The 12,428-nt window shown below is 39.2% G+C and overlaps 1 protein-coding gene across 1 annotated transcript in view; it reads left to right on the forward strand.

The window, feature by feature from the left end:
* The window catches only part of jp (junctophilin), a 290,663-nt gene that overhangs the window by 216,187 nt on the left and 62,048 nt on the right, over positions 1 to 12,428 (forward strand). The window contains exons 3-4 of the mRNA XM_071593616.1: positions 3,769 to 4,100; positions 7,461 to 7,631. Coding sequence (XP_071449717.1) covers positions 3,769 to 4,100; positions 7,461 to 7,631 — 503 coding nt within the window. The remainder of the gene's footprint in view (positions 1 to 3,768; positions 4,101 to 7,460; positions 7,632 to 12,428) is intronic.

The following is a 12,428-nucleotide window of genomic DNA, read 5'->3' on the forward strand; positions in this document are numbered from 1 at the left end:
TTTTTACAATTAAAAATCAATACTTATCGATATTCTTTGAAATTAAAAGATTAATAATTAAACTAAAACTTATTAATGCAACAATTTCAGAGCGTAAAAATCATTCGCCTTGACTGGGACTCGAACCCAGATCCCTCAATATCCGGTCGAGTGATTTAGCCACTTAAGCTACCGAGGCGTCCTCTTAAACTCTGAAATTTTGGGGCTTTTAAAGGAACTAGATGTTATGACGAAATACCGTACATACAATGTCACATGCATTCGTAGTCGTGCGCGAGGCGCCACTGTCCACGAGGTTAAAAGCCAACTTTAAACACGTATGGTGTTTTCCCTTTGACAAATTCCAAAGAAACTGCGGGAGATGCCGCAACAGTAACTTTTAACGGAGTCATCCGCTAATGTGCATTTTAATGCAACAATTTCAGAGCGTAAAAATCATTCGCCTTGACTGGGACTCGAACCCAGATCCCTCAATATCCGGTCGAGTGCTTTAGCCACTTAAGCTACCGAGGCGTCCTCTTAAACTCTGAAATTTTGGGGCTTTTAAAGGAACTAGATGTTATGACGAAATACCGTACATACAATGTCACATGCATTCGTAGTCGTGCGCGAGGCGCCACTGTCCACGAGGTTAAAAGCCAACTTTAAACACGTATGGTGTTTTCCCTTTGACAAATTCCAAAGAAACTGCGGGAGATGCCGCAACAGTAACTTTTAACGGAGTCATCCGCTAATGTGCATTTTAATGCAACAATTTCAGAGCGTAAAAATCATTCGCCTTGACTGGGACTCGAACCCAGATCCCTCAATATCCGGTCGAGTGCTTTAGCCACTTAAGCTACCGAGGCGTCCTCTTAAACTCTGAAATTTTGGGGCTTTTAAAGGAACTAGATGCTATGACGAAATACCGTACATACAATGTCACATGCATTCGTAGTCGTGCGCGAGGCGCCACTGTCCACGAGGTTAAAAAACCTCTTTTAACCTCGTGGACAGTGGCGCCTCGCGCACGACTACGAATGCATGTGACATTGTATGTACGGTATTTCGTCATAACATCTAGTTCCTTTAAAAGCCCCAAAATTTCAGAGTTTAAGAGGACGCCTCGGTAGCTTAAGTGGCTAAAGCACTCGACCGGATATTGAGGGATCTGGGTTCGAGTCCCAGTCAAGGCGAATGATTTTTACGCTCTGAAATTGTTGCATTAAAATGCACATTAGCGGATGACTCCGTTAAAAGTTACTGTTGCGGCATCTCCCGCAGTTTCTTTGGAATTTTTTAAAACTTATTAATTAATTCGATAATTTTTTTCTGTTTGAGATGAGATATACCATTAATTTTTTGTCTTTTTTGTACATATAGAAAATGCTTCGGCGCAAAGCTCATATTCAGTCAGTTTCTCGTAAATATGTTAACCGTAGAAGACTTTGAGTTAGAACTTTTCTCTTGTACAATATTATTATTTCACTTAATGTACAGATTCTGAGAGTATAAAGATGACATGTTATTTTTAAATGTTGCCATTCATTTTTCATTAGAGACAGAATCAAACCCGCGTGTCAACTTTTGAATTTATAAAGTTAATTTGAATTTATTTAATTCATTGCCACACCTCTCTATAAATGAGCTGCACTTGTATTTCCTTTTATTTAATTGAAAATATTTTTTGAGCTCTGCCATTTTTCTTTCATCGTGGACATTTGGCTACACACTGATGAGTCGATTCTACTGAGCAATTACATTATGAATTTAAATTTATTTAGAACAAGATATGAATATTTTCACTTATTTTCACGACAGGTCAGGGGTATTCCTTTTAGATTGCTTTCCCCAGGCTAATTATTTTGGCTTAGAAAAAATGTGAGCTTCGTAAAATTTTGAGAATTCCAAGGAATTCTGGAATATTAAATCATTATCATTCATTAAATTTCAGAAGGTAGAGAGAAATTTTACGGCTTTTTTTTAACCTCCCTCCCTGAGTTAAAATGCTTATCACGCGCAAATTTCAACAAATACTTTTTATAGTCAAAGTAAACAGGAAATTGAAAGAATTTGAGAGTCAGAAAGCCTCTCCATGAATTTTTATGGATGTTATGACGAAGCCAAGACCTTATTTTAATGACTATGTTGCCGTTGCTTTTATGACTACGTTGGTGAGTACACATTTGATGTTGATTCGATATCAAATATGGATACGAGGAGAGATGCTGGAAATGTTTGCTGTCGCATTTCCGTTCTCCGTCTGCTCTCTCCCATTATTTTGCAGCTAAGCTCTCAATGGCAATTCAGAGTTGGTACTGCGTTGTGGATGACATCACAAAAGAGAAATAATTTCATTTCTTCACCCCTAAAAATGGCCTGTAACATGTATGAAACATTGGATGCTTCGAAACACTAAAATCATCCTGTGGAAGCTGTCCATGAAAAATGAAGGGAATCAGAATATTTAACAACAATCGGGAAAAATCATTATTTTCAGGTAACATAGTTTTGATATAATGGAAGGATATTTAGGTTTTGCTCATTACAAACAGGGAGGTATCTTGTTTCAAGTACGTGAATCAGATTCACATCGCGTATCTCACGACATTTGGCTGATTAGTGCGTCAATGGGCTGAAGTAATGTTTTCCGTTTTCACATGTCTCTTCTATGAATAAGCCACTCTTAAATAAGTCACTTTGATAATATTCCTTAGTGGACGAAAAAATTTGAGTTTTCATATTTCCAGTTTTTCCAGTTTATACCCAACAAGAGAAAGAGGAATATTGGGAATAGATATGAGCAGAATGAATTCAATTCGGTCAGAATAAACGGGGGATTTGACCTGAGACGTGCAACGAACCTAATTTTGACTTGTTGCCACGCTCTCACTCCTTAACCTCACCACTTATTTGCCATTATTTTTCAAATTTTGTAAACAAACAGCTAAATAAGCCCAGATATGCCCACGGTAGTAATGGGAAAGCAAGACTCTGGTTGACCCGAATTGCTGACTACCTCGGCAGCTCTGTTTGACGGAGAAGACGGTCATCCTTTTTACGCTTCGTTCTTAAGGCCGACATGTATGAGACTGCATTTTTTACGATGAAATGTTTGTTAAAAATTCTTAACCTTATGCCATTATAGATTTATTAAAAAGCCACATAATTAATAGAGTTTGACTTTCGCACATATTAAGGGATGTCATGATATACACCATTAAATTATAATTGGTTTCTAAAACGCTTCTAAACCTTATTTAAATGAACGTAGAAGTAGCAAATTATTCTCAGCCATCGGCTGTCTCGCATTACACTGGCAAACCACGTGAGCCAGAGTTTCCGCTGGATCAAGAATCCATGTAGAATAGGTTTTTTGGGTTTTGTTGGTATGATTATGGATCCAACACAGGGTTTAACATACAATACCATACAAACAGGTATTTTTTAACCCTGAGGTCGATTTCCACCTCTCTGGACAGCATGTGAGGGCAAATCCATTGGCCTTGCATGAAGGAGATCAAAGTCCAGCATAATGACTAATTTATTGCATCGTATAATTGGCTAACATGACTTTTCCAGGTGATAATTCCACCTCAAACAGAAGGCCAAGTGATGACTCACGTCTCACGCCAATAATCAGGGTATCCATTCACGGTCGCACGCCGCGGGTGAGAATTTCCCAAGGTCCTCTCTTTGAAAGTGGGAATAAATGAAAGCAAAGAGACACGCGCTCCACGTTCCACATTGTTCCTGATTAATTTCCCTCTCTCTCTGCCGTTCTTCCAGGGACCTACCAGGGGCAGTGGCTGCGGGGGATGCGGCACGGCTACGGCGTCCGCGCCAGCGCGCCCTTCGGCCTCGCCTCGCACTACCGGCCCAGCAAGACGCAGCTGCGCGCCTCGCTCACGTCCCTTCGCTCGGCAGAGGGCGGGGGAGGTGGCGGCGGTGGCGGTGGGGGGTCGGCCGAGGCGGGGGCCGCGCCCTCCGACCTGAGGGACCGCCGAGTGGACGACGCCCGCGGCGGCTTCGTGCTCAAGGCGCGGAGTGACGACGCACCCACCGCTAGGCGCAGATCCCTCGTGGAGAAATCCACCAACCTCAAGAAGTCTCTCTTCTCCGTGAGTGTCGACCGAGGGGTGTGGAGGAAACAACCAAGCTTATAAGCCTCTTGCATTTCCGCCATGAGCCTATATGTCGCCTATTCAAAAAATATTAGCTTCGGAGGAAGTTTTAACGAACAGAATAAATCACGAATCCGTTCCCGGCATTAATTTTCCAATTTAAATATTTTAGAGATTGGTAATATTAATATTGGTGAGATCAATTCATACATGTATTGTTTATTCACGCAGGATTAGGCTGTTTACCTATCAGCATATGTAAAACGGCCGCATTTGCAAAACCTTATATTGGATGGTTTGTCACATGGACGGGAAATGAGTGACATTTTGAACAAATTTTGAGGTTTGGGGAATTTAACCCATGAAAAAACTCCGTAAAAACGTGCGTGGTAAAACTCAGAAAAGGAAATTAGTCAAAGAATCAATCAATATATTCTGAAATATTGAGACTAAAATATGTAAAAATAACGTTATTCTGTGAATTTTAGTCTGTTATCTAGGTCTCTGGCTCGGAATGTTTCATGTTGCATTTATAATTTCTTTCAAGGGACCAGACAATTGACTAGCAGTCTGTAAGAAACGTGCGATGAAACTAAATCAAATCCATATATTAGTCCCACATTACAAGAAAATGCGAGAGATGCCGCGACGGTAACTTTTAGACGGAATCATGCGCCAATATACATTACAATATAACAATTGCAAAGTGTTAAAATCATTCGCCTTGACCGGGGTCCGGGTTCGAATTCCAGTTACGGCGAATGATTCTTCAACTTTGCAATTGTTACATTAGTGTCACTTTTCTCAAAGAAATTCCTGCCAAAAACGTGCCATTGCGCAGCAACGCTTTATATTTTTATCATGTATTGTAAATATTTATTTAGTGAGTATTGGCATGGTATAGCTCAATTATTTTAGGAGAAAAATAAAAGGAATTTCCTCCCATTTAAAAAATTTTAAAAACGTGTTTCTGTTGTCTTCAAACGTTTGCATCTCCGACCTCTTCGCTATATCAATGTAAAACACTCAAAATAAGTACAATAAGAAATGCTCCTGATGAAAGATTATTATTTACTTTGATTTTCCACATTGAAGGTTAAGCCAAAAGTTTGTAGCGCACTGTACAAGTCATACTCGACACTGGGGGAGGGGGGCGGGGGCTCCATTTTGCATTATATTTAACGAGTCTCTAATACAGCTATATGCTTGCCAAGTGCAAATTCATTTCCAATACAACTATATCTAACGATATCTTTCACAATAATATGCTGAGGTGAATCCAAAATATGTTGACACTTACTTTCCAAAGAAATTCAATAGCTGCATGTTGTTGCGTGTATTTAAATGATTCGACAGAAATAAAGACTCGTGAAATTTTCAGATACATGCAGCAATTTTTACTCCGTGATGCTTCGATCTTAGTTGGTATCCATTAACGGTGATGATGGGTTTGAATTAAGGCTTTTGTGGCTTGCTTCAACTGTAGAAAATAAAATCGACGTTTTTTCAGTTTCCGTAAATCATGCATTCACTGTCATTATTAAATGGTGAATGATAGAGTCCTTATTAACTTTAATTGATAATCAAAATGGTGACTGATATTGGGTGATCTGAATATTTCATATCCAAAGCCTCACTTAGTGAAAGGTATGACCTCCATGCCCAAAGCGGCAAGCCTCTCTTTTTCTTGAGAGCTTCTCCCACCGTGAAACCGATCGGCGCAGGCCGATGGAATAATTTTTTTCAAATACATTTTTCCATGGATTTACGTAATCGTCCTATTGTTTGACTGGCTTTTCATCCGATCTAGCGCCCGCCCACTGGCGTCCACACCGCCAGTCTCGCTCAGAAAAGGATCGGTAGCTCAAAAATTAGAAAAAAATCCCCTACATATCGGAAATCCGAGACCATTCTCAATAAAGTTTTTCATGGTTTTAATTTTTTTTGAGTCTTCGGGAAAGACTCGACCTCGATAGAATTTTTCCAAACCTACTTTCTTAATTCTAAGAGATAAAGCTTGGCCGATGAACGTTCATTTGTTCAAGCATAGAATGAGATCGATTCGTCTATAGCCGATAAAACTTGCACGAAATCAATTATTATTTGCGGTGTCTGAAAGCCTTACAAACTTCTCAAACTAGGAAAATCGATTAACAGTTGTGCTTGCATTATTCTTCCGTCATCGCAAGATATCAATCTGGAGAGAGCTAATTTTAAATTTGCGGCAACACCCTCCTCCCGTTATTATATGTTTAATTTCAATGCATTTAGTGCACTTACATGAAAAAATTAACTACATATTTAACCAAATTTATTAAAGGAATCTAATGCAGGTCTGCTAGGATCTAATGCAGTTTTGAACTAAAAAGATCTGAATAAATAATACTGCCCTTCGTTAGGATATTTTTAATCCTAAAATCATTGCTCCTCCCTCCACAGTTTTTTTCGTCCACGACGGGCCAACATGCCAAACATAAACAGCCCGAATAAAGTTTTGATGGTAAGGGTTATGAATGATCCCCCTTAACATTAGACAAATCACTTCCGAGACACAGTCAAATAGTTAAGACCTTTATTATTTACTCTAGACAAGGCTAGAGGCAAGAAGTCCAACTCACTACTCTTAAAAAACGAGTATAAAAAGTATGTCAAATATTTATTTGAAAAAACTAGTTAAAAAATTTGCACCAGATTCCAAAAGTCAAAAATGTACCTCAGCTAAATTAAATCAATCAACCAAAGTTGAAAGGTTTTTCAAGTAGAAAGTAAGCCACAATAGTTAAAATCAACCGATTAAGATAGTCTCACAGAATTACAAGGATTTAATCCAACATTTTGACATCACCGTCGGTACACAATGATATATAACTTTCTTCATTTTTTCTATAATTTTAATGATACACATAATTCAGCTGTTTACTGTTATCTACTGTGTATATTGATTCACTTATTCTTGATTCTATATTTATTCCAAAATGTTGCTATTTCATGCACGCATTCGATCGCTTAGCCATCGTCTCCCACAATCATTTGTAAATTGAGCAGTACAAACAAAAACAAACTGCGAGTGAGGGAATACGGATTCTAGTTAAAATACCCAATCGCATCTGAAGATACATGCCTTCAACAATACCTACCATTTATCATCATCATTCCCTCATTAATGAAAGTTTTCATCTACTTTGGCTCATGCGTGAATCCTAAGAAAATTCGAATGTAAATAAAATAAAACTTTGGCCTATTACTGAACTCCGGAAGAATATAATAATTCGATCATACATCTCCATGTGTGCAAGACAAATGTTGTTCTCGATTCAACTGTGACCTCTAGTATCCCGTTCATTTTGTTCCCGACAGGGTCTGAAGATCCGCCGTCAGCGCAGCACGGGAGACCTGGAGAAGAGGGGCACCTCGGCGAGTATCCGCTCCGCTGGCAGCTCCGCCTCTTGGGTCAGCACGGATTCCGCGCATTCGGCAATGACGTCCGCCTCCGTTCACACCGACTCCAACGCCAGCTTCGTCGTCGAGGTAATAAATGGATCGAGACTTGTGCAGCCCCAGCGGGATTCCTATGTTCCCTTCCGCATCCCCTTGCTCACGATGACCCACAACCTCAGATCCTTCCCACCTGAAAGTAAATGAATTGAGATCTAAGTTGATACATATGCTATCCAATCCACTATATCTCTCTTACCTCAACACCCTTGCTGAAAAATTATCATCTACCTGTGTTTCAATAACTTTTACACGTTTTATACTCTAAAACTTAATTTTATTGCCCATTTACCAAAGAGTTAGTACTGAAAACATATTCATATTGTCACATAATGCATATTTATATTTCCATTTTCACATTCTGCTTGCCTTTTTTTAATTTTATCTTGTAGATTTCATTATATTTTAGATTTTATTTTGCATCCGAAATAATACTAAAACCAAAACCTTATAATCGGGTGTCATTTTGTAATGGGTGATCATTTCAGCGCAGCCTTGCTCGGAATCTCTTGTTGTTAAATGTGTCTATCTGCACGAATACGAAACGTACGTATTAGTCATTTACTACACCATATATATATGACTTTTGAGCAACTGTGTTGAATGACCAAATTGATATATGGCATAAGAGAGAATGAGAATATTTCGAGAGAAAGGCGAGGATCTATAAAGTCATGTGTGAATTTAGACAGACTCTCATGACAGGGAATATTAGGAGTCTCGGTTACTGAAGAGCATGGATTTGAATTAGGCTGCGAAAGAAGCAAATGAGGGCTTATCAAAGTCAATAAAACGAATTAAAGATAGTTAATTCTCTGAAATAACTAAACCCATGTCTTTAGAATTTTCCTATCCTAGCAGAGAATTAGGAAACGGTATGCAAGTATTTATGTCATAGTAGCATTGTCCTCGAAACTAATTTTTCACGGAATAACCGCAAGATTTTTAATAACTTCCTTAAAAATACTGCTTCCTAAAAAGAATTATTTTTTCATTCCCATCGTCAAATATTGATATTTGTGGGCGAAGAGTATTACAAGATTACAGAATAAATAACTTTTTATTAGAAGCAATATTAATTTAAATATTACTATTTTGTTGAAATTTTTGCACTAGAATTAAGCAATGTATATAATACACCAATGATATAATTTTAATTTACGTGATAATCGTCCATTCCTTTGGCCGAAAAGATCTTTCCGGATCCTAATCCTACTTTTTATAATGTTTGGTGAACGAAATCTCAGAGCATTATCAAATTTTATGCACTGCTCTTGACTTTTCTTCAGAGAAATTAATTTGTGATTGAATGTGACATTCCAGTGAATACATTAAATCCGGTAAGGGAGCCTCATTATCAACGCGGCCTTCAATGGCACTACCACCCCTTTCTGGCCAAAAATCTGGATTGACGGATACGAAAACGTTAGGCATACGGAAAAAGAGGAGTTACAGTGCGGGGTAGATCAGACTCTAGATAAAAAAGGACTTCTTTTCAGGGAACAGTTTCCATAAGCTGGTGAGTATTTATATCCAGTTCCAGCGTCCCACCCAGTACTTGGTTGCCTCTTTTTTTATGCTTAACGTTGTTGTGTCCCTAAATCCAGGGTGAAGCTTGTTTTTGGCCAGGTCATACAATTACGAGGTAAGAGTAAGAAGAATATGGCTGCGTAGATTTTCGCGGCGGTGGCTTGAAGAATTCTGCATGTCCGGGTTTTCACCGCGTTGTTGTTTGAAGCCGACAACAGTTTCGCCGAAGTTTCATCCGGCGTCTTCAGGTCGAAGATGCCGGATGTCGGATTCTTCGACCTGAAGACGCCTAATGAAACTTCGGCGAAACTGTTGTCGGCTTCAAACAACAACGCGGTGAAAACCCGGACATGCAGAATTCTTCAAGAGTAAGAAGAGTTTAATATTGGTCAGGATGAATCGTTAGGAGAAAGGAATGGGAGTACCATTGGAGGTAGAGTTGATGAGGTGACGAACGATTCAAAAAGGAACGGCAATTGAGCAAGGGCACCAATGATTCAAGGACTTACACTTTTTATTTAATATCTGGTTGGTGTATTAAATCCTTTATAAGTTTTTCCTCCCAACGCTGGGTAGTGAATATTGCTTGCGATATAAAATGATTATAAGCTAATACTCTCGACGAAACCCTACTCTGAATGAGGAAAATATGTTTTACTTTTTCACCATCATTGGCTTTGGCGTGGTCATTCGACTGTTCCTATGAATAAGCAGAAAAGGGCAAAGATCGCTTGTTTATCTTTGCATCTGAAGTTCGCGTTTCGGGTCGAGATGAAAATTCCCCGAATGGTTGAAAGGGATACGTAATTTGAAGGGATACTCTCCTATCTTCCTCATCTCGTTCCTCTGTAAAATATTTTCCGTCCTCTTTCCTAAACTCAACCGTTTTTTACCCACCCATCTCATCTTCCCTCACTCCGAGACCAACACTACCTCCCCCTTGACCCTCACCACCTGAAAATCCTTTGGACTTAATGTCCCCCATGGGTGAATATTTCCCAGCACCACCGTTTGAAACTGCAGCTAACCTATCCGCATAATTTCGGATTTAAAGGCATTACTTCTTCCTAAAAGGAATAATTAAGTATAGTCGTTACTTTCAAAATAAATAAATATGTGAACGAATTCCAAGGCACACTATGGATGGAATTTTGAAGCTCTAGGTAAAATCCCTGGTAGAGCTTCCTTGGAGTGTAAACCTCATCTAAAACTAAGTTGAGCCACGGTTATAATTTTTTTATTTTAAATTTATCTATGAGATAGAGCAATGGCGAATCATTCATCCAGCTGAAGTTACATTTTCGGCAATTAACCTTTGTCAACGGTTGTGAGTGTGGGAAATTGTTATTTTCTTCTTTTTATTATGTTCGAATTCCGCCACATTACGCCTGAAACTACTCAATTTTTAATACAGTTGTTATTCCACCTTTATTCTTTTGATGCTCTTGCATATTTCTGGCGGCTTCCGTGTCGTCGGCGTTTCTACTTTTAATCTGTCAAATCTTAATTTACGTAATCGTGCAAGTTGTTTCACAGTAGTCCTTTCATCCGTTTTTCATGTATTGTTCCGTTATTTTTAAATGGTTTGACCTTCCGTGATGCGTGGTTATCGATACTTATGAGCTCTAATCATAATTGAAAGGGCCTAAAATTTTCATTGATCCTTCTGGGTCAATGATCTTAGTGAGGTCGTTTTGAAAGTCGAAGTTTAAAACGAAACCAGTTACAGCAAATATTCCGTGTAAAAATGCCTCTTTGAGTATTAGTCAGAGCTTTAGTTTGGTTAAAACATTTTGTGTTTAGCCTATCTCTCTTTTACTGTCGCGGTTGGTTAGTTCTTGAAGATTAAAACAATTAACTCTTTCTATTAACTATCCCGCAAACTCCGAAACTCGAAAGACTGTACGGTTTTCTATTCAGGCAGCCTTGCGTACACTGTTTATCCTATGCCCCAAGGGCTCCATTACCTTCCCAATTGGTAACGACAGAGTTCGAAATAGCTGAGCTGCCCTCCTTCCAAATTGCCCTTCGGGTTGTCTGATTCTCTTATGAATTAATTATTGCGCAATAAGAGGAGTGCGTTTAGTGATTAATAAATTATTTGCTGGCCTACCACAGTGAAATTTGGCGAAATTTGCGGATTTTCTGACGTGATACAAGTCTTACACATTAGATTTATTTTGGGCGATAAACACCAGACTCATGCCGCTCGACGCCGTTTCCATTTTGCGTACCTTTTACTCTACATCGCCTCACCACTCATCTCCGTCTCCCTCTTTGCCTTCCGCCTCTAATACAGCCCGTTGCCCTTACCCCCAGTGCCTTCTCTCTTCCCATCCCCCACCCCGTCAGATACGCGCTTTGCGTGAGCCCAACTCCTACCCGAAAAGGGGAATCCAATGAAGGCCCGAAAGAGGCGGCGGTGGGGTGATGTGACACCGTCCGACACGCTGGCTGAGGGGATGGGGTGAGGGGAAGCGGGGATGGGCTTGGGGAAGGGGAGGACGGTGATGGAGTAAGAAATGCCGCGGCACGCTAAGTGTCGCGACTCACCGGCTGTCATCAAGCGAAGTGCTCCAATGCCGAAGACATCACTGCGAAGTTGGCGGGACCTTCTTCTTTAGGGCTTTTTGAGGGCTTACCATTAAGGCAATTGGATTCTGCTCACATCTCCCACGCCGTAGCTTTCTTTGCCATCAACCGAGGGGGGCGTAAATAAGGACTGCCATTTGGATGCAAGCAACCAGAGGAGGGTCCCGCGCAAGGTTGACGTTCACCGCCATCTGAGCCTGTTCCGAACCTAATGGTCGATTTTGAATAAACGAAAATGATTTTTCTTTGCTCTTAATAAAAACATGCGTTTGTAGACTATTTGAATTATTTTAAATTAAGAATTTCATTGTTAACGTTTATTTGAGTGGATGGCCGAAAATATTTTAATGCTCATGCTTTCGCACTTTTCCATGATAAAAGTATTCAGCACATTTCATTTTTGATTTAAATTTTAAATTAAAAAAAAATTCAGGATTACCATGTACTCCTTCATCTCTTTGTTTTTTAAATATCATAATTTTAGATCGTTAGCATTTGTTTCTCGTAATTTTCTATTTTACGATGTGAAAAGCTCATTCATATCATTCTTCGTAAAGTTAGGACTTTCTAGGATATGTATATATATATATATATATATATATATATATATATATATATATATATATATATATATATATATATATATATACACACATATATATTGTAGTCTTCCTTTTATGATATGTTTTGGAAAGACACAGGCAATAC

The sequence above is a fragment of the Hetaerina americana genome, unplaced genomic scaffold (assembly GCF_022747635.1).
Source record: "Hetaerina americana unplaced genomic scaffold, ioHetAmer1.1.p SCAF_1, whole genome shotgun sequence".
Classification (NCBI taxonomy): domain Eukaryota; kingdom Metazoa; phylum Arthropoda; class Insecta; order Odonata; family Calopterygidae; genus Hetaerina; species Hetaerina americana.